Source organism: Vitis riparia, chromosome 14 (genome assembly GCF_004353265.1).
Source record: "Vitis riparia cultivar Riparia Gloire de Montpellier isolate 1030 chromosome 14, EGFV_Vit.rip_1.0, whole genome shotgun sequence".
NCBI lineage: Eukaryota > Viridiplantae > Streptophyta > Magnoliopsida > Vitales > Vitaceae > Vitis > Vitis riparia.
The window spans coordinates 3,754,358-3,777,998 of NC_048444.1; the positions used below are offsets into that span (position 1 = coordinate 3,754,358).

A 23,641-nucleotide genomic window follows, 5' to 3' on the forward strand; every position below is an offset into this window, starting at 1 on the left:
ATTGATAGTGTATTAAAACACCTAAATCGATTTTATTCTTTTTAAAATTATATGAAAAATCACTATAAAAAAAATACATTTGATTAGTATTATTCATAGTTAAAAAGGTTTTCAAAATGATAAAAAATTTATTTAGTCAAATTTTTATAAGGATTTTGTGCTTATGGATGCAAAAGTTTCAAAAATTATAGCTCTCATTTATGCAAGATTGATTATTTCAAGGATAAAAACTCAAATTTTGATTTTGACATGTGTTTTATTGTTACAAAATGGTTTTTTAATCCTTTTTTTGGTATTGAGATAATATCGATCATTAAAGGTCAGTTGTACACCAATTTCTTATGTTTTTTATATGTTTGACCAACAATTGATTGGTTTAGTCTAGACCATTCAAGAGAATTTTTGCAAAATAATTTGACAAAAACATGTTTTAACCAATTAAGGTGGAAATCTCAATTGGTCAAGTACTAATTCATCGGTTGTCTCACCAAACAAGCTTCAAAAGCGTGCATTAGAAGCCTAATATAGGTTTGACTGAAAAGCTGATCAATTAACCTGTGCATAACAATTAGTTTGGACTTTCAACTCCTATTTAAGAATTTATACTTATTGTATTTCTTCAAAACTTGCATTTCATTTTAGTGCGACTCAATCTTAGTTTATTTGTATCCAATTAAGCAAAAGTTATAAATCAAAGGCAATCTTCTTTCAATTGTAAGTCTTATAATTAGGACTATCAAATATAAAATTACTTGGGGAGCTGAAGTCTTGATGTAAAAGGGTTTTTGAAACTATAATCTAATTGTAAAAATTAAAAGCCCATATAGAAACCTTGCTAGCAAAACCTTCACTCATTTGAAACTTAACAAAAATGCATGTAGGTCGTGATATACCAAGTCATTATAAATTTTTTTAATATTTATTCTCTATTTACTTTAAGCAATTATTTCATTTATTATTATATGTTATATTATTGTTTAATTTGTAAAAAGAGACTGACATCTAATTCATTTTTTGTGTACTTAGATTAGATTCATCATAATTCTAACTGAAATCCTTAATTGTTATATTCAATGAGACATATCATCATGTCCGTTATGAAATTAGAATGAAAAACATATTGCATTTTAATATTCAATATTTGTTTAAAATAATTCTTATATTACACTATAATATTTGATATTAAAAAAATTAGGTATCTTTTATATTATTTAAAAATTGTTCTTCAATTTAAAATTTAGGAAATAATTTTTTATTTATATTTTTATAAATATTCATGATTAAAATATTTAAAATTTTGAATAAAATATTATATTAGCTTATTTAATTATTTGCAAAAAAAAAATATACTTTTTTTTTGGTAAATTTATTTTTTAAAACTTAAATAAAAATAATTGAAATATTGATGATCATTTATGTGAAGAATAAGTTACTTTTTCAAGTTCAGAGGTTAGATTTATAAATGAACCATCTTTTTGTCCTTTTAATCAAATAATTCATTTTTCTATTGCCTTCTCAAAATGACAAAACTCAAAAACCCTAAACGGTAAATCAGAAACCTTTAGCTGATAGATTTGGTCTAAATACCATTTGCGGTCAAACCAGGGCATATATAAGCAGATTGACTGATACGAATTAGGGTTTGAAATGCGGAGTGGGAAATGGGGAGTTGTGAAGACCCAGTTCCCCGACAGAATACCCATGACCAGATAGAACTAGGGCTGATGTATCCTAAACGTGATCCCGATCCTGATGCTGAACTCCTTCTCCAGCAATTCGAAAATGTAGCCTTGAAAGATACGGAGGAGACTGAGATTCAGTACCCTTTGAGGCCTTATGCCCAAGACTGTCCGTACTATATCCGAACTGGGTCTTGTAAGTTTGGACTGAATTGCAAGTTCAATCACCCTGTGACGAGGACAGCCCAGGTATTTTCTCAATTTTGCAAAATTTGTTTGGCGGCCGTATGTGATGTGTTCATTTTGATGTTTTTTGAAGGTTGACAAGGAGAGGGAAAATGAAGGAGAAGGGTTGTCAGAGACGATCGAATGCAAGGTCATTTTTCTTACCCAATTGTTTATTTGTCTTTTATGTTTTTGTTGATTTTGGTTTATGGTTTGTGTCTGTTTTATAATTTTTGTTGATGAGTGAGATGGGGATTTTGTTTATTGTTAATGTCTACGATTTTTTTATGGCAAGTAAATTATTTGCAACTTGTTTTTCTATTTTGTGTTTTAGAAAAGAAAAGAAGTGACATTTTAAAAGGCAGAACAAAAGAAGGTAATTTGAAGATCTTGGGGGCATTTTTAAGCATAATCTTGATGTGGTTTGATAAGAAGGCAGACAATCTTTGATGCTAAATGTACATATTCCAATCTTGGGTCCAAGCTTTATGCTTTATTGCTTGCATTATGTTGGAGATTTACACTTCTTATGGACTAAATTTGTTTTATCAATTGATGGATCATTATGAGTTTTCTGTGCCTTAACAAACTTCTTGAAAATTGAAGCCCTAAATTGGTTGCTAAAGTTGAACTTGGGGGTTTAAAAATCTTTGCACCCAGCTTACATCTTTTAATACCACAATTTACATTTCAATATCCAACGGTGGAAGAGCAAAAATAGTTTCAAAAGTTTATATTCATTTGGGTTACTTGATAGCAGAAGATACCAGATGGGTATGTTTTATAGTGACGAATAAATAGCGACTGGGTAGGCATTTATTTGGCAATCACCAGGCTTTATTCTATGATCATTTTTGGTTTTGATCATAGCAAAGATGGGTATGTTAAGCAGAATGAACAGAAAGGCTGGAGTTGAAGGCAAACTAAAATCAGATCTGGGATGCTGTAGAAAGTGTGTGGATTACCACTAGGTGATTTGATAAATAGTGGCTTTATCAATGTGCTATAGATGTCTTTGATGTTTTCTTTATGAAGATCAGCTCAGCCTAAAACTTTGAAAGGGGAAGGAAAAGATTGAAATATCGATACATTACCTACACTTCAGACACAGACTGAAATGTTTGAACTGGATTTAACATGCTGAACTTTATAAACCAGGACAAAGTGTTGGTAACATTTGGAAAGCCATTGTCCCTAATAGGTTTCTTGGAGTGGTTAGCCTCCAATTAGGGGTTGGGTTGTTTTGTTTTTTGTTTGAGGGGTTTGTAGCCTCGTATACTACCTGTATGCTTTGCGGCTTCTAAGCCTTCTTTAATACATTTGCTTGCTTATCAAAAAAAAAACATTTGGAAAGCCATTGCAGTTTATTGTTTTCAAGCAAAAAAGGTGACTAGAGGTGTAAGTGAAACCCAAAATCAATAAAACTGATCCAACCTTACCAAAACCAATCAAATCGATTTGGTTTTCAACAACTATAAAATTCTGTTTGGTTTGAGAATTTTGAAAACCGACTTTATCAGTTTGGTTTTCCCTTTCCTTGTCTCCTAACTAATAGAAATTGAACCATACCAACATGTGAAAACTTCCATTTATAATTGTTCAATGTTTCACAAGTTTTAAAATATTTATTATTATATATATTTAGTAGATTCTATTAAAGTAATTTATTGTTATTAGAATATGATCAAATTAATTTCTAAATACATTCACTATATTTTGGGATAGAAATCTTAAATGTATTTTGAAGTTTAAATCCAGGTTGGTTTTAATTATCTTAAAACCAAATTGGACTTGAGCCTTAAATTAACTTATATCCAATTGATCATCTAAACCAAATCAAACCAACTTTAAATAAGCTTGGTTTGGTTTGGTTTTTCCATAACTAAAAAGGTTAGTTTAATTTTGATTCAAGCATGAACCAACCATGTCGGTTTGGCTAATTTTTCCTCCAAAAACCGATCAAATCATACCTTTTTACGGCCCTAAAGGTGATATGGGTGTTATGGTTTTTTTATTTATTATTATTTATTTGTTTATTTATTTTTAAATTGTTCACATCTTAAATCTGGGAGTTTATCCATTTTCTATGAAGGAGCTGAATGAAACCAAAATTTCATATTTGGTAACGAATTTGATATGTTAAAATGATGAGTCAACATCAATCGTAACCCACAGCCTTCTAGGCTAACAATACAGATACTGATACTTCCTTAGGCAGTCAGATATTTTGTTGGTCTCTTTTTGGGATGACACTATTTATGATGTGATCTTGTCTCCATGACAACTATCCATCTTGTTATATGAGCATGCCTATTGTAAGACCTATCTTGTTAAATAAGTATACTGTTGATTTTTTTCGATCCTACAGGTCCTTGATTGTTTCTCATACTCTTTATTAATTGTTATATAAGTAGGACATCTCATAAAGCATGTTGTGTTAAGACATAAGCTTGCTGGGTTGTATTTTTTGCAGTATTACCTAACAGGAGGAGGGTGCAAGTATGGAAATTCTTGTAGATATAGTCACTCCAAAGAAACAAATGAGCTAGCAACACTAGAGTATAACTTTTTAGGTTTGCCAATGAGAGTGGTAATACCTCTATGTTCCATTATTTTAATTTTTTTTCCTACTTTCAAAATTTTAGTAATTATTTAATTTATTTGTTTATACAACATTTGTTGTACTTATATATGATGGTCTTGTTAAAAAAAATAATGAAAGTGACTTTGTGTTTCAGGGAGAGAAAGAGTGCCCCTACTACATGCGTACTGGTTCCTGTGGATATGGGGCAAACTGCCGGTTCCACCATCCAGATCCTACATCTGTGGGAGGTTCAGAACCTAATGGAAATGGTGAATATGTGGGAGGATTTGACAGTTTAGGAAATCATAATGGTGAATCTACCATATTGAATTTATCAGGTGCATCACAACCATCCATGGCTTCATGGTCTTCACATATGTTGTCAAATAAGAGAGTTCCCTACTCAGATAATCGCTCATCTTATGTGCCTGCAATGCATTCAGTTCCTCAAGGAATACATCCAAATCTTGAACTTAATGGGCATCAGGTACATTAGTAATATAGGGAATCATTTTTTTCCACACATGCTTCTCTTTCTGGGAAGTCTTTCTTGATAATCTCTACATTGTTTGTATATGTTATGTTTCCATTCTCTGGGATCTTAATTTTATGTAGGGTTAAAAAGGTTTGTCTCAGATCCACCCAGAGTTTGAGATCAGCATGCATATAATCTCCGCCCACTCATCTCTTAAAGGATGCTTAGGATTTGTCTGGAACCAACTTGACTTTCTCTGTCCTGTTTGCCTCATTTTTTGTTTTACTGGAGTTATGAAGAGCTTTTCTGCCTTTCTGTATAAGAGGTGGCATGGATTGTGTCAGCAGTTGGCACAGCCAGTTTAATATTGAGTACTTTAACTCATCTGTTTGTATTTTTTTTTTTAATTTATGCTAGATGTATAATTTGTGTGGTAACTGCAGTATCCTCACTCTCTGCTGTCTTGGTATTTTTTTGGTCTCTTAATCTTAAGGGTAGTGGACATATCTTGGAAGTGGTTTTATAGTGGTTGAGTTAGCAAAGCTTAAAATTTTTAATTCTACTCTTTTGTTCTTTTAAGCTCAGATAATACATTCATAAGATAACATTATAGATTATTAGTATTTCAAAACTTGGTTTGGATGAATTTTTCTCTGATGGTCAACCATTATCATGTAATTGTTCCAACTTTCTCATTTGCCCTTGTGCGTTTAAGAATGCTTGGAAGATTTACTGAGAAGAAACTTAATTTGTGACCTTAACTGTAAATTGGTTCGTTAGACCTTTGCATGCTGTTCGAGAGAGTAGTGCTTATGTTCAAGTTCAAAAGTTCTTCAATTTATCATATTCATCTTATGAAGAGGCCTAATATAGAATAAATATGCAAATGTGAAAAGAAATTTAGGTTCTAATTTTTCCGTCTGATTTTAAGCAGTTTATATGTTCATGGTATTGGATAAGTTCAATTTTCTCATTTACCCTTGTGTGTTTGAGAATGCTTGGAAAAGATTTACTTGGAAGAAACTTAATTATTGATGTTAATTGTTGATTAGGTCCTTAGACTCCTCACATGATGTTTGAGAGAGTAATGCTTATGTTCAACTTCTAAAGTCCTTGACTTTATCATATTCATCTCCTGAAGAGACCAAATATAGAATAAATATGCAAATGTGGGAAGAAATTTGACGTCACTGGTGGTCTGACAGGGGGGTAAAGTCTCATCTTGTGTGTTGGCCGAAGTGTCACATTGAAACAGGTCTAGGAAGAATTCATAAAACTCCGTTTCCATTGAGAATTGAATGGAGTTTTCCTGTATTTTGACAGGAGAATCTAACAGATGTTACTGTCAAGATTCTGACAGAAAAATTGGACATTCCATACCCTCTGAGAGTGCTTGTTCATTGTGTTTTTAAGTGGTTTAGAAGTTAGAAAAATTCCCGTTTATTGATGTATTTTTGCCTACTAAAAGATTAATATTTTTAAATCTTCTTAGCGTACTGAATTAGTATTCCGGAGTATGATTACTTGTATCAACCAATTTTGGTTTATGCTGGAAATAATGTCAGGGTGTGTATTTTATTTTAATAAGATGAAAGTGATATGTTGGCTGTCAGGAAATATAATTCTCTTTCCCCTAATGCAATTTGTTTGTGGCTTTTAATAGGCCCCTATCCATTCCCAAGGAATGCCACACCATTTTCATTCAGGCCTGACACTGAACAAGTTGATGAAGAAATCTGATGTCTCTCAACATTATGAGCAGACTCAGGTTGAAGAATTCCCTGAACGACCAGGAAAACCTGAGTGTGATTACTTCATGAAAACTGGGGACTGTAAATATAAATCTGCATGTAGGTATCACCATCCAAAGAGCAGAGTCCCAGGATTGCCAGTCTGTGCTCTCAGTGACAAGGGCTTACCTTTAAGACCTGTAAGTTTCTAATAGAAATATTGATTCCATGTTCAATTTTCATAGGCCATAACCTTCTAAAACAATTCTATCCATCTCACTTAATTTTCCATGGACTGGGTTGTTTCAATACATGTGTATATCAGCTATCAGAACCCACCTTTAATATGCCTTTTTGCATATTATATTTGGACATGGAGTTCACCTACTGGATGATCAATTTATCGTGAAATTCAGAATTTATGAATAGCACTGTTGACCGACCAAGTTAAATATTTTCCTTCTCTTTAGGTTACTGTAGTACTCATGGTGATTTTCTTATTCCATCCAGGGTAAAAAAATCTGTTGGCATTATGAAAGCTATGGTATTTGCAAGTATGGTCGTGCTTGTTTGTTTGATCATCCCCCGAATCATACTCCATCATCTTTCCCGGTTGGGTCCAAGTTAGACCCTCCATTGGGTCACAACTCTGCAACTGTAGGAGGGAACAGAATGGCTGGATGCCAGGATGAAATTCAGGATTCAGGCTGGGATTGAGTACGGACATGTAGCTTTGATCCGGCAGTTGCTGTAGAAATTTTGCATCTAGCCTCCTTCACCTCTCTTTTCCAGTAAGGATGTTGCTTTTTATTTTTATTTAGCTTATGAAAGTTTCATTTTTCTACCTTTAAGACTCGGTTCCTGCAGGCTGTTGTGCATAGAATAGAACCCTCTTGCAAGCATAGGAGGGGCTGTTTTATACATGAACTTTGCATAACGTTACTCGAATTTCCTTTGTTTAAGTCAGGTGAAAATTTGTTCCATGTTACTGAATAAGTTTGTGAACGCTTTTCTATCAACCCAGGTTTCATCCTCTTGCATTCTGGTAGAACTTTGTACATGCTGACCATGTTTCATCTTTATGGTTGCATTTTCATTGCTCTAGGCCTAAACAATGTTGGTAAAAAAAGAAGAAAAAAAGGAAAAATAAATAAAAATGAAGAAGAACAATCTGACTTTGCAATTTGATGAATAGTTCATAATCAGGAAAATATTTCAAAATGGAGTTAGGCCCAGCATTAAGGAAGTGCAATGTTGTTATGTTTGTGACCTTCCTTCTGTTACAGACTGCATGCATTTGAGAAACAGTGGGGATGGCACCAGGGATTGAGCCAGACATCATGTAAAAGACAAACTATTATTGAAACCAAAAAAAAAAAAAAAAGAGAGAGAGAAACAAGCCATGACCACCTCAGCTCCCCCACTGTCAATCCGTGAGAATCACACATTGCCACCAACCTTAATTTACAACATTTGACGGTCTTGGAACTGTGCAAGGGTTTCAAAAACAGCAGAACCACCTCTTCTGCATTAAAAAAAAAAATGGAGAGGAAACATAAGAAGTTTTAGAGGGAATTCTGTAGTGGAGTATATATACTTTGATGATACGAGTATGAGTATATTGAATACCAATGGGGTATCAGGAAAATTTGGGTCTTGCTTGTGATTATCGATGTTTTGTGCCCCGCCGCCCCCAGCAGGAGCCCCATTGGTTTTCTTCTCATCTCTAGCTTTGCTAAATATGACTGTAAATCCTTCCGCAGAGGCAGGATTGTTCACATCCCACTCCCCAAATTTGGGCAAAGGCCGACCCTTGTCCTGCTGTCAATCCAAAAGCTCTCACACAATCACAATCACAATCAGCAGTGTCGATTTGATTACAACCACAAAATTAGCTAATTAAATTTCTCTCAAACATCAACAAACAACACTTGAGTTGGGTGAAGGAAGAAGGCAATCAACACGTAGATCATTCTTTTTCTCTTCTGGAAATGATCCGAAATGCCAAACTAATTTTGTATAGAAAAGTTTGAATATTTGATTGCTATCTAAAATCAATTGGCACGAAAGAAAAATGATCGGTGTAAGCAAATTTCCATCTACTACAATGGTTTTTATCTATAAAAGATTCTACAAAGGAATTAGCCAAGTATTGAAACATAGATTGGGAATCTTACCGACGCCATCAAAGAAAGATCGCAGCAGCTTTGTACAAGGGAAATGGGAGAGGGAGATTGAGAATGAGAGAAGAAAGAGGGAGAAAGAGAGACAATGCGGGCGGAGGAGAGACAAAATGAGAAAACAAGGGGGGGGAAAAGAACGAGTCTTAAGGCATAACAAAAGAAAATAGTTGTTAGCATTCTACGAGGCATGCACGTCCTTCCGTATCTTCCAACAATTTTTCAAACTAATCCACCAAAATGATAGATATATTATTATTATTATTAAGAGAATAAAAAATATTTTTTTGTAATAAAATTGCACATCGTAAAGTTAATTTCATCGTCACGATTTGAAATATCAGTAAACATGATAATTAATGATGATCACACCTTTATATTTCTATGATATTTTGATCAAATATTCCGATTTTTCAAACCCAATGAGAATAAGACGGAGTATCCGGTTTCTCCGTTTAGGGTCCAGGGTGGTCTGCATGCACCCTATTGCATGTAAGGTTTTCTAGAAGCGTCTTGTTGACAGCGAAAAGGACCTTCGACGGCCGTGATCAAACGAGTGCCCCACGACCGAGCCACGATAGAAAGCTTATTAGCGGTCATAAAGCACGCCACATCAGTAGGGAGTCAAATTTTCAAACTATCTTGCGGCACGAAACGAAAGCCGACAAAAATAAATCACAGCCTCTCTTTGCCCCCTGTAATCCCCAAACTAACCCCCTACCTCACTTCAATAAATAAACCCCATTTCTAAATGTACGAGGCATTTTGGTCATTTGATTATCAGAAGGCCCAGACGACACAAGCCAATAACACGACGCCACGTCATCAGGTCGTGTGCTCATATTCGCACTCTTCTCTTCCTTTCTCCATTCATCGTTTCTCTCTGAGCTTCATCCATGGCGACTGGTCTGTTACGCCGAGGCATGTCTAGGGTTCCAGGGCAAGCGGCGAAGCTTCTCCGATCACGAGCCCACGCAACCGGAGCTCAGTCCAGCGAGGTGAATTCAGAAGTCGCCAAAACTCTGAAGACCTTCTCAATCTACCGATGGAACCCCGATAACCCTTCCAAACCTGAGCTTCAAAACTACCAGATCAATCTCAAGGACTGCGGTCCCATGGTTCTCGACGCCCTAATCAAGATCAAGAACGAAATGGATCCGACACTCACTTTCCGCCGATCGTGCCGGGAGGGCATTTGCGGGTCGTGCGCGATGAATATCGACGGTTGCAACGGCCTGGCCTGTCTCACGAAGATCCCCTCTGGCGAGTCGTCTACGGTCACGCCGTTGCCGCATATGTTCGTGATAAAAGATCTGGTGGTGGACATGACAAATTTCTATAACCAGTACAAGAGCATAGAGCCGTGGTTGAAGAGGAAGACCCCACCACCGACGCCGGGGAAGGAGATTCCCCAGAGCAAGAAGGATCGGGCCAAGCTTGACGGGATGTACGAGTGCATTCTATGCGCTTGCTGTAGCACATCCTGCCCCAGCTACTGGTGGAACCCCGAGTCATATCTGGGTCCGGCTGCTCTGCTCCACGCTCATAGGTAAATATTTTTTTTCCTTCTATTTTTTTTAATCTTATTAGGATTTTGTTTTTCAATGTCCAAAATGGGTTGCAATAATCCAATTAATTGGTTTATTATTTTTAGGGTTATGAATTTGTAGTTTTTGTTCATTTGTTTGTCTTAGGGTTTTTGGTTTCCTCATTTCTAAATCAGGGCACGATTTATGGGGGGTTTTGTTTTTCAATGTTCAGAATGGGTTGCAACAATCCAATTAATTGATTTTTTATGTTTGGGTTTATGAATTTGTATAATCTGTTGCTTTGTTTATTTTATGGTTTTTGGTTTCCTCATTTCAAAAGCAGGGCATAATTTATTTGTTATCCGTTGGATATTCATTACTAGTATGTGTTGAAGGATTTGATCTTTATGCCTTGTTTGAGTGCTCTGCTTGGATAAATGGATTCTGGATTTAATGAGTTAATGTAAGTTACTTAGGATGTGTAGTTCATAGTCACTCTATAAAAAGCATTTATTCTCTATTAGAAGATAAAAGTCAGGGTCAGTGTTTTGAAAGGCTATTGAGGCTTATGCCTCAGGGTGGGGCTCTACAAATTAGCCTTGAGGCTTAAGTCTCATCCTATCCAAGCATATAGCTGTGAGGCTATAGCCTCCAGGTTGTTGAGGTCTAAGCCTCAAATATCCAAGGATTTTTTGCCTTTATGGGATTTTGGTAAATATTTTGTAAGAGACTTAAAATCTCAATATTGAGTGAATTTTAATGGATTTTATCATCTAAGTTTTTGTGGACTTTTGATATAGATTTCATGAGTTTTGTATTGGGTTCCTACTTGGTTAAACCTTTTACAAAATAAGGCATAGTTGACTTCCAATTAACCTTTTTAAATGGAAGGGAAAAAGAAATATTGAGAAGAATAAGGGAATTGGTGTCTATCTTGGGTGATCTCATGTAAAATCTCATTATTGATAGATAAATAAAAAAGGATACCACTACAATTGGTAGATAAAAAAGAAGGATGGATGGATGGATCTTAATACCAATGGGCAATATTATATAAAAATTGGATATGATTCTAGACAAGGCAGTTAAGAAATAGTGTATGTGATACTGAAGTTTGGATGGATGACTGCCAAAGCAAAGAAATAATAAGATAAGGTCAGTTAAGAAGGTAGAGGTGGCATTACATTAGGACAAGTTGAGAGAAAGGTCCCCAAGGTGTTTTGAACATATGCAAGGAATACCATTGGATTACATCAGGAGGGGAGGTTGTTGAAAGCAGCACAGGGGAGAGGAAGCTAAAAACAAATTTGGGTTGAGGCAAAGTGAAGAGAGGTGGCAACTTATCATTTAATAGACTATATGACCTACAAAGAGCTGAATGGTGAAAAAAGGACTATGTTTGCTGACTTAGTTGGGTTTTAGTCTTTCTTTAGTGGAGTGAAGTGGATCATGTGCTACGCTTGATTGTATTGCTGTATAAATTAGTGGCTAATTACTACTAAGACTTTTGCCTGCATATGAAGACATCCAAGTGAATTTATTGCATTAACCTTAGTTTAGTCTACAACCCACTTTTAAAAGATGAAGTCACAAGAGATGGCTATGGATTTTTAGAATAGGTCTGAATTTGTCTAAAATCTGGGTAGAAATGGCTATGGATTTCAGATAATAGTTAAAAAATTTAACTTTTTATATTGGGACAAAATATCTAAAAATAATCTAACTAACAAACTGTATTATTAAAACATTTGAAGTCTATTAGAACTTCACAAAAGAGGGGGGAAAAGAAAAGAAAGGAAAAGGCCTTACACTAGCTCTATAAAGATGCCTGGGTACCATATTTTTGAGAGGGGCTGGATGGTAGGGGCCACTAGAATCGGTGATGGTGGTGCTGTTGTAGTTTGATAATGACAAAGATCTAGGGTCTCCTATCCATTTCTAGCTAAGGAGGTGTGGGTTCTTAAGCACCATATAAGGTCAGGCTTTTTCTCAGGTGGTGCTTTGGGGAAAATTTTTGTTGCCAATCAGCTTATATGACAAGGTTTGGACCTTTGTCAGGGTGTTGTGTATGTAAACAAAGGAGGAGATGGTGAACCTATTCTTCTTCATTGTGGCACTCATTTTGTGGTTTTCTAATTCTCTTGTTTAGGGTGTTTTGGATGTTACCTCATTTGGTGAAGGATATGTTGTATTGTCAGCATGTTAACTTGGTGGAGAGAGTAGAGGTTTGTGCTTCTTTGTTAGTGTTATTGCCTTAAGAAAGAGTTTAATCTGAGGATTTTGATGGATTAAAACTAGATTGGCATTGATAGACCTTCTAATCAAATCCTCATTCACACTTCCAGAGAGAGTAGAGGATTGTGCTTCTTTGTTAGTGTTATTGCCTTAAGAAAGAGTTTAATATGAGGATTTTGATGGATTAGAACTAGATTGGCATTGATAGACCTTCTAATCAAATCCTCATTCACACTCCAGAATCACTGCAGAGATTTGAGTTTTATCCTATTTTAGATTTCATCAATGGCTGGAAGAGGGTTAGGCTTTTTCTATGCATTTTGTTTTCTCTTTGGTGTAATTCTCCTGTGGTGTGCCTTCATGCTCTCTATTTACCATTGTTACACCCCTTATAGTGTTGGCATGCTTCTTAATATTTCTTTTATTCGTCTGTCAAAAATAAATTAGTAATATTAATAGCCTTTGCTATGATTTTGCTTAATTCTGCAAAGCAAACATTTCTATTGTTTTCTCTCTTTGGTGGCTATCAGTAAACCTTGAGTGTGTCTTTCTTTTATTGATGTGCAGATGGATTAGTGATAGCCGTGACGAATACACCAAGGAGAGGCTTGATGCAGTATGTGATGAATTCAAGCTTTACCGCTGTCATACGATATTGAACTGTGCCCGTGCCTGCCCAAAGGGATTGAATCCTGGAAAGCAGATTGCAACAATTAAGCAGCGACACATTGCAGATGCCATTTAAATTTATTGACCTGTTGAAGCATGGTGTCATTTGACTGCTTAGTCTGGGCAATTTTTTTCATCGAGTGACAATTTTTATTTCCAAGTTACTAATATTAGCTCTGGTTGCATTTTCAGTCCTTAATATCCTCTGTGAACAGGAATTTGGATGTTCTGTTTTCAATAAATGTTCATAAAACTGCAGAGTTATCCTGCATTGGGCTGTTATTTTCCTTGTTGAGCCTGCTGTTAAACTAGTTGGGCAATAAATGTATAGTGATTCTGAGCTCCTATTCCTATGAATGATCTTCCTAACATGCTCTCTCCCGGCCTGCATTCCACTCTATCTCCCTTTACTGGCCTTTTTAGGGTTTAACACCCTTGTAGAGGTCATCAATTCAATCCACTTTAGCTTAATTAACTAGATAGAAATTGACCGGGAGATGTATGATTGTCCCATTCATATTAGCTACTGAGAATGGTCCACCAATATGGCTGGTTGGTTATGACCATCCAGCAGCGAATACATGCTAGGCTCATCCCTAAGAACTGGTTGTCAAGATGCGTTTTTGGACATTGGAAATGATACTGGTTTATAATGATAAACAAAAGAGTGTTACCCGCTACCGTCATATGGTTATTATGATTCCTTTTTATTCCCACTTAAACGACACACACTATACAGGCCTATAGCAACATAATCCTTACATATGGTTTGCAATCTTATATAAAAGAGGTAATTAAATGTTTTTTGAGCCAGATCAAAATGCGTTAGGTTCTCTGATCTCCTAAACTCTACCTGCAGTTGATCCTATATAAACAGGTGGAAAGAGGAAATTTTACCTACTGAACAGCTAATCCACCATCAAACACATTGATATGCTGAAGTTGTTGGCAGTATCTTGTCTTTTGGCTTGCAGCATTGCCTTTGCCCATGTTAGGATCAATGTAGTTGCTGCCAGCAGCCGCCTCCCATTTCTCATAAATCCTCAAGATCTAGTATCATCTCAGTATATTAAGGTAACAGGTGAGGAAACCAAACCCTGGATGGTTAGTTTACTCATATTCTTGTAAGGCTAAATTCCCTCAAATTTGGAAAAATTGCTGAGATTTTGGACTTCTCTTTTCTCTAGGATGCCACAATAACTGTGATATTGCTTGCTGTTACTGCGATATAAAGAAACAGCCACCACTTTGTGTGCAGTGCTGTGAAGAAGCACCTTGACTGGCAGGTACTCTTGGTTGTGGGCTTCTTGGGTTGATTTTGCAGCGAGTCCTTGCGCATCCATCTCATTATTTTCACTTTTCACTTCATCCTATCAACTAGAAATGGGAAGCTACAGTAACAGGCATTTTAGACAGGCCCAGAACCACCAACAATTGAGAGTGACGTATCCATCCAGAGTCCAGCAGCATTTCCCATTCATTTTCAGATTGTTTCTCCGCAGTTTTAGGCTCTTCTAAATTTGTTCACATCATGTTTTATCCCCGTGGTAGGAGATAGGAACTGAAATAAATATTTCAGTGAATCAATATGAATAAAAGACAAGCATTTCAAAGCAGAGTAAGAGTGGCTATTACAAAGTGAAATGGCAAATTTCTCCAATATCTTGGACAATAATTGCACCATGAAATCTCTCTATCATCTAGGCCAAACAAAATTTTAGTGAATCCAGATTTCAAGGTGATTATTTGATTATCATCTTGTCAACTGCAATATATTATCACTCCTTAGCATCAAATGCAAAAGGGTTTTACAAACCCACAGCAGCTAAATGCAAAACCTAGCCGAAAAGCTAGCTCTCAGAATCGTACTTCAAAACAGACTGAAAAACATACAGGGGAAGTCAGTATCTCCTGGAAAGTCCAAGGAATGCAGCAGCAGATGAAATTTGTACTTTGAGATCAGCAATGTCAACATCATGACCACCTTCGACCAGACCCCACTTGTCCACCTGCATGTTAGTAAAGGACTATACCTTGTAAGAACAGGTTAAGGCTATTGGAGTTACTTGAGTATGTCACTCCATGCAGGAGACGTGTGTGCATGTGTTCAAGCCCAGGGTATGAGAGGGAAAGGGAGTAGGAGGGAAAAAGAAAGAAAAAAGAAACCTGCAAATCTTCTTCAAGTCTAATCAACTCAATGGCCTCCTCAATCTGCAATTTCCCACGAAATATTCCAATAGCAATGGTTAAAGAATGTGCCGCTGAAGCAATTGCATCTATGGCTGCCAATTCACAGTCATCTGTTTTCTTCAAAAGGTTTTCAATAGCATTTACAAGACCATCCTCCTGTTTACCACCAAAAAAACAAGAGTACACAATAGGCTTAAAGCCAAACTGTGATTCTACCCATTGCAGTAAAGGATCAATTTTCTCCACTTGCCGTTCTGCAAAATTTGAAGGCATTGTAGGAAAAGGATATTATACACCCCATTCAAATTCAAAACTAAACAAATCCATGTCTTTTCAGTGATCATATATAAAAGCTATATTTGCAGTAGATTAATACAAACCTTGCTATCATGAGCTAGAAAAACTTACACAACTTGTAAAAGAGAAGAAAAAATAAAAAAGAATCACCACCAAACAACCATGAGCAACAACCAAAGCTCCTTTGAGTGGAACTCAGATTTAAAGACCTGATTACTAAAGAATTTAGCCTCAAATTCAATTTTTTTGATAACTGAAGAATCTTCTATGACCAAGCCCTTCGGACTCAGGGGACCCAAATTTTGAGGTGCTATCCATGCCCACCACAACCTGCACTAGGTGATTCCAAGGCATTCAACCAGCAGCAAGAATCGAACCCAGGACCAGTCGCCTCTACCACACATCTTGGCATTGGCCCTAACAACCTCAAATTCAACTATAGCATCGACAGGACACAAACCTCAAGCAAAGGACTCATTTAACCAATTTTCCTGGTAGTAAATCCAGTAAACACACAAGTTCAAGTATGGAAAGCAATAAAATTGAAATAATAAGAACAAATTCAACAACATGATGGTTAAGTTTCAAGAAGCACATTTTTCAAAGTACACAAAAGTCAAAACTCGGGAAAGCCTTAAACCAAGAACTCCAGGTGAGTGATGCCAATCCTTTTTTGGCCATCTGGCTCTATCAACTCGCCCTTATCTTCCAAATGCCGAGGGAAATTATATGATGTTAAAGTTAATACTAAGAACATCATATTGCACCACTTTTACGAAAGGGGGGAAAAGCCATTGTGCTTTAGGTAAGATCAGACAGCGACAATCTGACGGATAATAGAACAGAAAATTAGAGGCATAAATAAAGAACATACCAAGGACACCAATAGTGAGATCACTATCCCCAGGAGCGCGACAGAAAACTAAATCTTGATGAAACTTCTTCATCAAATATTCAATAATCTTCATCCGTGTGAGGGGAACCCTTTCAAGCGCAGTACACGCGAGTTTCATGAGAGGCATGGTAAAGGGTCTGATCCCATCTGTTTGCTAAAATAGTAAACATTTCATTAAAGGATTCCAAGTTGAGCTAATGTTAATCCAAAAATACCCAGAAAAACACCCAACTCAGATGAGATCAGAACCCATTAACAGATACAAGGAAATTCACAAGCAAAATCACAAACCAATTAATCCAAACCCAAACCCAAAAGTAAGCGAAAAAAATTCTAACGAAGCCACATAGAAAGGCACATGCCACATGGTAGAAAAAAAGCCCTAAATCAACGAAACACTACAATTTTTTAAGAAACCGAGCAAATTCAATGGCCAACAAAAATCCAATTTGGGTTGGTGAGAGAGGGTAAGCACCTGATATTCCCATTCAGCAGCTACAGCCTTAGCGAGAGAGAGCGTAGGGAGCTTGAGGGGCCTCTTGGAAGGAGTCTTGAGCGTTCTGTAATCAAGCATCACTGTCCAACCATTTCCATCATCAGCCTCTCTAGTACTCGCTTGCTTGTAGAACCTCTTACCCACGATTGATCCCGTCATGAACGACATCGGCATCGTCACCGACGTCGTTTCGCGTCGGGGATTCGAGCTTGGACCTTTGACATGTATACTATCATCCTTATCACTGTTCTTCTCGTTGAACGTAAAGGACGATGATGCACCCTCCGATTCATGGTTGCTGGCGGTGGCGACGGCGCTGAATCGGAGGGTCTGGGAGGAGAGTCCTCGGAGGATGAGAGGGTTTTTGATTGAATTTAGGGTTTTCTTCATCACTGCAGAAGCCATTGCTGAGAGTGAGAGAGCTCTGTACCAAGTTTGGACTTTTGATTTCTGTACAGGGCCCGTTCAGAACAGCTTCTGTCAGGTGTTATTTGGCCCACGGCCCATTTTCAATATATGACGATCCAAGTTGCTTTCGATTTCGTTTTGTTAAATTATTAGGGGCCAGGTTTTTTCGGTAATCGTCTCGCACTACCGCTTCGATTATATATAATATTAAATAAAAATTTATTTTAATTGATTTTTGTTTGTTTTCAACTTTTTTTAATATATATATATAGAATATCATTTTTTATTAAATAAATTATAAATATGCATAATATTTATTTAGTTATAAATTATATTTCATTTTTAATACAATTTTATATTTTAACACTAAAGAAAATTGAAAAGAAATTAAAAAAAAAATAATTGAGATAAGGTAAGATGGGTATGAGAATTTCCTATACCTATTCTGCTTAAATTTTTTTATTAGTGAAGATAAAAATTTATACTACTTATAAAAGTATGAACTGTTTTTCGTTTTTTTTTTTTTTTTTTTTTGAAATACCCTTATCAATACTAATAATCAACTTAAATGATAATTTAATTTTTTCAAAATAATTTAATCTTTTTATTTTTGTTACGTTTTTAATTATTTGATGTAATGCAAACCATTGTTAAAATTATCATTACAAACCTAAAAGGTAATTCAAAATGTAATGTTTTTCATACTTATAATCAACATAAATGAGAATTTAATCTTTTCACTTTTTCAGGATTAACAAAATCATTCCTGAAATTGGCATAACAAACCTAAAAGGTAATGAAAATTTTAATATTTTCATTTGCTTCCAATTTCTATTTTATCAACTGTTTTAATAAAATTTTAATTACTTTAATACAAGGAAAATTTGTATGTTCATAACCTCATTTTGATTTTATATTCAAATTCAATATTTCATTTTAATTTTATATTCAAATTCAATCTGGAAAACTGCTCTCAAGAAACTATAAAAGAAAAGGTGAATGTTTGTAGGAAACTTCTCAAACTAGGCATTCATCTTCATCCTATTTGACAAAACACTCTATGATCCACTAATACAATGTTTATTAGTTTCAACTATTGATTCTAGTTTATTTATAATATTATGTAGAAAAGTTTGGTTATAGTAGGGGATCATTGTAGAGTATTTTTTGATATTGGATTTAGAATTGAAATGAAAGACAATTAAGGTTTGTTTGAAACTCTCCCATAAATAAGATTTTTTTTTCTTAATAAAAAATTTGTAGTAGTTTAAATTTTAGAGTATGTTTTGAGAAAATAAATAAAATGTATTTAATACTTATATTATTATTATTATTATTATTTTCTTCTTATCATAACCTATCTTTCATTTTTTCAATGAAATAAATTAATTTTTTTAAAAAATATTAGTTGAAACTTTTTACTTTTTACTTTTTGTAACCATAATAGTAATTTCTATTCATTTTGAGATATTTAAATCTTTTAAAATTTTATATTTAATTAAATAATAGTGAATTAATAACAATACTTATTATATTATAAATGGTTATTGAATAAAAAGTTTCATCACTCATTTACCAAATTTTATAAAATTTACCAAAATGAAGAAAAAATTTCTATTGAGATTTTAATTCTTTTGATTTTTTTAAATATTTTTAGAACAAAACTTATTTTTCCTTGATATATTTTTCGTTTGATTGAATAATTTGATATATTATATATTTTCTTTGATATGAAAATTTTAATTTAATCTGGTTCTATTTTCTAGCTTTATAAATAAAAAAAATAATAATAAGTTTTACAAAATGTATAATGGTATTTAAAAACGAATTAAAAATATAATTTTTAACAAGATAATATAAGTCAATTATTTTTTCATAAGAATTTTTAAATTTAACATAAATTTTTTTATTTTATTTTCTTTAAAAGAAAATGTATTGAAAACCAATCATTAATTTTTCATTTACATTTCACTTTTTTTCGGTCCAAAAATGTTTTAAAAGTTATAAATCTCCTTCTCTTTAAAACCACACTATTAATATAATCAATGTTATAAAAAATTATCATTAAAAATTTGAAAACTTTTCAAATTTCTTGTGACCATTTCATTTTTCATCTTAAAACTTTGAAAATTTTTCTCTTATTTTAACATTCTTTTTTCTTTCCAAAATTTTCTTTTCAACTCTTTCCGTATGCTACTCATTCTTTATTTTAAGATTTTTTTTAATCCACAAATTTCTTGCTCAAATTAAGTCATTTTTGTTCTATATAATTTTTATTAAAAATCTTTAATGTAAAAGAAAAAAGTATTTAAACTATATATAAATTGATTAACTCTAAAAAATTTACAAATTTGGTGTAAAAGAAATAAATGATGTGTTTAAATTAAGATTAGTAAATGTTATGTCCAATAACCAAGGTGGCATTTATTTATTTTTAATATAAAAAAATTGGTTAAAAAATAATTTTATTAACATAAAATTTGGTGCAAAAAGTATGATCTTATTTATATCTTATCCCATTTATTTTTTAAAAAATTCGGTTTTATGTTTAATTCAATTATTTGATTTTGAATATCTATTTGATTTTAATATAATTCTTGAAATAATAAATTTACATACTGATTTTTTTTATTAGTCTTTTTTCATATTCCCTTAATGGGACGCTGCTGGAATGGAGGCGATCCATCTCCTCCATCCCGCCTAATGGCTATCCCTAATTGTTCTATTATTTATATTAATGATTTGTTATTATTGTTTTTTAATTGTTTTCTTGTGACACGTGATCCATGCTTGATTATTTTAGTCAAACATTAGATTAAGTGTTTGAAAGAATATTATGAAATCATAAGAAAATAAACTAAATTTTATTATTATATATAAAAATATTTTTATTTGAAATACTTAAAATATACCTTAGAAGACCATTGCACTTGTCTGAATAGTTATTAAAGAGTTCATTTCTTCCATCTTGTAGTATTTATAACTCTTTTGAGATAGGAAAGTCAAATATAATAGAATTAATTTTATTGAAACCCGATTTAATGTAAATATATTAAGTCACCACAGATTTCAAATTTCAACGGTTAACACCCATATTAATATATATTATATTATATACAAATTTTATTTTTTAAAGAATAAAAATTAGTTTTTAAAGAATTTTAAACAATACTATTTAAATCATTTTTACTTGAAATCTCTATTAAAAAAATAAGTGTTATCTAATTTAATTTATGAGAGTGCTAATTAATGAAAATTAAAGATTGGCCTATAAAATTATGCATAAATAAATAGCATCTTTCACTAATGGAGACCATTATACTTCTACATGTTTTTTTTACTTGTTTTTTATATTTTTAAACATATTTTAAAATAACTTTATCTATGATTTTTATTTTTAATTATTCAACTAAAAGATTTAAATTGTAACTTCTCCGAGATTCTTTAGTACTTCTCTCATATCTTTGCACCTTTTTTTTTTTTTTTTTTTTTTTTTTTTTTTTTTATGTTCTTCGTATCCATCTCAATTTTTAAAAATATTGATATTTTAAAAAACTAGATTGGCATCAAATATAACTAAGTTATCTAAAATTGACTAATGGTAATTTATTATTTATTTTATATATTTAATCAATTAGAATAAATTAATAGTTTGTGGAATTTCTTGCTTTAGGTAAGTGTTAGGTATTACATCAATTACATTAAATAGTAAGAATAAATTATTTTTTATATATTAAAATTAATTGATTAAAATGATGAAAAGATTAGGAACTTGTAAATCTACCTTCTCCTACTTTTGAATTTAAAAAATAACTCATTTTTTATGTAAATATCTTCCAACATTTTAATTATTTATATGTAAATTTTAAAAGAAAATGTTATTTTTACAAGAAGAAAAAAAAACACTTTTACTTAAAAGGTGTATTTTTTAGGTTGAAGAAAGAGAAAGTGTAATGACATGCACAATATAAGGTTAAAGCAAGTTCATACGTCAAAAACTTTCTTTCATATTATAAACATCCTTAATGCAAATACAATGTTTTTATTGTGTTCTACGTGGATTATAAGGTCAAATAAAGAAACACCCTCAAATAAACCCTCATAGAGCTAGAGATCAATCCTAATATAATTTATAATAATCTGTACTTAATTGTATAGATATTATCTATTCTAAACCCGAAAGATGTTCATAACTTTAAAACGCATCTACAATATTACAAATTGAGATGATTTCATCCAACAGTTCCACTCTTTCATTAGCGCATGTCCACCATTGTTTCTACTCAAAACAAAGGGATACCTTAAAAAATGCCAGATGAATTATGCTTTAGAGTTACGCCTTGAAAAGTATTGAAAAAACTGCCTTTTTGTTTTCAAAAACCAGTACCAATTAGATAGTATTAGTCGCGTCAAGATAATTGGATGAAAGTCAATGTAAGGAAAAAGAGAACAGAACGCAACTCTTTCAGAAATATGGAGCATGGATATAGACGGGTTTTCGGCTAGAGTCCAAAGGCTCCTAGCTGCCATGCATGAGAGAGTTGAATTCCGGCGGTGGTGTGACCACCATATATAACCTGTGTTATTCCCTTCAGCTCACCTCATCAACTACGTCAGATCATCCATTTGCTCAATCCCACTACATCACGCCTTCGAACAAACAACTTCCATTCCAGTTCCGCAGTTTCCGTGTCGGACACCTCAAACCACTCCGCACCTTCACCTCGCTCACCGGCAGAACATAAATATCCTAAATCCAAGTTCCTAACTCCAGGAGAAGCAATTCCGAGGCGATTACAATGGCCTCGTGGAATTCGACTCCGCTGGAAATCATATCTCAAGCATTCGGATGGTCGGCTTTCTTTTGCTGGTCCGTGGGTGGCTACCCTCAAGTCATTTTAAATTACCGAAGAAAAAGGTTTGTTTTTGTCCTTTTTTCCTTCCCTTTTTCCCCTTTCGGATTTTCTCGAGAATCTTAGTTACTTACTTGAAATTGCCGGCAAGCGTAGTGTTGTGGGGTTGAACTTCAATTTCGTGGTGCTCAACTCGACGAAGCAGTTGTCGTATTTGATATACAACGCGGTTCTCTACTTTAGCCCTGCTGTCCAGAGGCAGTACCGTGAGAAATATGGAGCCGGACAGGTTTCTATTTTCGGGTCTTTCAGGTTTTCCCCCCTCTTTTTGGATTTTTAGTAGGTGGTGAAATGTTTTCTTGTTGCAGATGATACCTGTGGCTGCAAATGATGTTGCTTTCTCAATTCATGCTGTTGTCTTGATAGCATTTACTTGGTTCCAAATTGCAATCTATGAGGTAAGTGATTTGTTTCTTCTCTGATCACTCAATTTGTGTTGGTTTGAAATCTCTGTGTGGTCCACTTCTTTAGAGTCAAATATATATATTAAATTTTGTCTGTTGATGTTTTGTACAGCGTGGAACTCAGAAGGTTTCCAAGATTTCCATTGGAATTGTTTCTGCTGCATGGTTATCAGCTGCAGTTTGTGTGATCATAGCTTGGCCAAGCCATTCTTGGCTTTGGCTGATTTCAGTCTTCAAGTAAGATGCCTCTTTTGGTGATCAATTTCTAGTGCTTCATCTTATTCAACCTATTTTTAGAAGAATAATTTATGGAAGTGTTTTTTCCAAAAAAACATTACAAATAATTACAAACATCCAATTATTTATTTTCAAAAACACTTTTTGAATTAAAAGCCCTTTTTAAAATCATTATTTAATTGCCACTGAATTTTTCTTTGTTGTTACATCCCATATCTTCTTTGTCTATTGTATAGTCAATATGTTGAAAAATATTTCAAATTCCTTATGAACTCTTTTTTATAAAGATTTTAAATTGATATAATATTATAATAATGCATTTCAATAATATCTTTATAAATATTATTGTAAATCATAAAAGGAAAATATTATGATTAACATGTAACATAATGACTATACCAGGTTGATAGACATGTGAAGAATATGAAGTAAGACTTTGTGATTTAGGGTGTGGGTATAAAGATTGGAAAAATGGGATATTTCTCTATACGATAT

The 23,641-nt window shown here is 33.7% G+C and overlaps 5 protein-coding genes across 7 annotated transcripts in view; 3 read left to right on the plus strand and 2 right to left on the minus strand.

The window, feature by feature from the left end:
- The first annotated feature begins 1,588 nt into the window (after positions 1 to 1,588).
- LOC117930830 (zinc finger CCCH domain-containing protein 67-like) lies at positions 1,589 to 7,741 on the plus strand. Of its 2 annotated transcripts, XR_004653945.1 has the most exons (7): positions 1,589 to 1,928; positions 1,999 to 2,055; positions 4,378 to 4,494; positions 4,643 to 4,975; positions 6,627 to 6,893; positions 7,204 to 7,484; positions 7,561 to 7,741. XR_004653945.1 is itself a non-coding variant. In XM_034851580.1 (6 exons), the coding sequence occupies exons 1-6, from the start codon at positions 1,662 to 1,664 to the stop codon at positions 7,408 to 7,410; spliced, it is 1,248 nt and encodes a 415-aa protein (XP_034707471.1). In that variant the 5' UTR covers positions 1,589 to 1,661; the 3' UTR covers positions 7,411 to 7,741. The 2 variants fall into 2 exon arrangements, 1 of the variants encoding a protein (XP_034707471.1); XM_034851580.1 differs by having other exon boundaries at positions 7,204 to 7,741.
- A 124-nt stretch (positions 7,742 to 7,865) lies between these two features.
- On the minus strand, positions 7,866 to 8,980 carry LOC117930833 (protein NOI4-like). The gene is made up of 3 exons (XM_034851584.1): positions 8,871 to 8,980; positions 8,323 to 8,514; positions 7,866 to 8,218 (listed from the first exon to the last, which is right to left on the minus strand). The coding sequence occupies exons 1-3, from the start codon at positions 8,877 to 8,879 to the stop codon at positions 8,195 to 8,197; spliced, it is 225 nt and encodes a 74-aa protein (XP_034707475.1). The 5' UTR covers positions 8,880 to 8,980; the 3' UTR covers positions 7,866 to 8,194.
- A 758-nt stretch (positions 8,981 to 9,738) lies between these two features.
- Positions 9,739 to 13,663, plus strand: LOC117930832 (succinate dehydrogenase [ubiquinone] iron-sulfur subunit 1, mitochondrial). Its single transcript, XM_034851583.1, has 2 exons — positions 9,739 to 10,422; positions 13,205 to 13,663. The coding sequence occupies exons 1-2, from the start codon at positions 9,770 to 9,772 to the stop codon at positions 13,380 to 13,382; spliced, it is 831 nt and encodes a 276-aa protein (XP_034707474.1). The 5' UTR covers positions 9,739 to 9,769; the 3' UTR covers positions 13,383 to 13,663.
- Positions 13,664 to 13,992: 329 nt separating this feature from the next.
- LOC117930831 (ATP synthase mitochondrial F1 complex assembly factor 2) lies at positions 13,993 to 17,648 on the minus strand. Of its 2 annotated transcripts, XM_034851582.1 has the most exons (5): positions 17,164 to 17,648; positions 16,668 to 16,842; positions 15,473 to 15,750; positions 15,200 to 15,315; positions 13,993 to 14,867 (listed from the first exon to the last, which is right to left on the minus strand). In XM_034851582.1, the coding sequence occupies exons 1-4, from the start codon at positions 17,587 to 17,589 to the stop codon at positions 15,208 to 15,210; spliced, it is 987 nt and encodes a 328-aa protein (XP_034707473.1). In that variant the 5' UTR covers positions 17,590 to 17,648; the 3' UTR covers positions 13,993 to 14,867; positions 15,200 to 15,207. The 2 variants fall into 2 exon arrangements, with proteins under 2 accessions (XP_034707473.1, XP_034707472.1); XM_034851581.1 differs by lacking the exon at positions 13,993 to 14,867 and having other exon boundaries at positions 14,946 to 15,315.
- A 4,485-nt stretch (positions 17,649 to 22,133) lies between these two features.
- The window catches only part of LOC117931108 (cystinosin homolog), a 6,536-nt gene continuing 5,028 nt past the window's right edge, over positions 22,134 to 23,641 (plus strand). The window contains exons 1-4 of the mRNA XM_034851982.1: positions 22,134 to 22,510; positions 22,602 to 22,734; positions 22,814 to 22,903; positions 23,022 to 23,146. Of these exons, the coding sequence (XP_034707873.1) occupies positions 22,392 to 22,510; positions 22,602 to 22,734; positions 22,814 to 22,903; positions 23,022 to 23,146 (467 nt within the window). The 5' untranslated portion in view covers positions 22,134 to 22,391. The remainder of the gene's footprint in view (positions 22,511 to 22,601; positions 22,735 to 22,813; positions 22,904 to 23,021; positions 23,147 to 23,641) is intronic.

Excerpts from the sequence above, each read along its gene's own strand:
- LOC117930831 (XM_034851582.1), bottom strand. The coding sequence starts at position 17,589 with ATGGCTTCTGCAGTGATGAAGAAAACCCTAAATTCAATCAAAAACCCT. Across the intron at positions 16,843-17,163 it reads CTGCTGAATGGGAATATCAG|CAAACAGATGGGATCAGACC; the intron begins GTGCTTACCCTC and ends TTACTATTTTAG. Across the intron at positions 15,751-16,667 it reads TCTCACTATTGGTGTCCTTG|AACGGCAAGTGGAGAAAATT; the intron begins GTATGTTCTTTA and ends CAAATTTTGCAG.
- LOC117930830 (XM_034851580.1), top strand. The coding sequence starts at position 1,662 with ATGGGGAGTTGTGAAGACCCAGTTCCCCGACAGAATACCCATGACCAG. Across the intron at positions 1,929-1,998 it reads CTGTGACGAGGACAGCCCAG|GTTGACAAGGAGAGGGAAAA; the intron begins GTATTTTCTCAA and ends TGTTTTTTGAAG. Across the intron at positions 4,495-4,642 it reads TAGGTTTGCCAATGAGAGTG|GGAGAGAAAGAGTGCCCCTA; the intron begins GTAATACCTCTA and ends TTTGTGTTTCAG.
- LOC117930832 (XM_034851583.1), top strand. The coding sequence starts at position 9,770 with ATGGCGACTGGTCTGTTACGCCGAGGCATGTCTAGGGTTCCAGGGCAA. Across the intron at positions 10,423-13,204 it reads GCTCTGCTCCACGCTCATAG|ATGGATTAGTGATAGCCGTG; the intron begins GTAAATATTTTT and ends ATTGATGTGCAG.
- LOC117930833 (XM_034851584.1), bottom strand. Across the intron at positions 8,219-8,322 it reads ATTTTCCTGATACCCCATTG|AAGAGGTGGTTCTGCTGTTT; the intron begins GTATTCAATATA and ends TTTTTAATGCAG.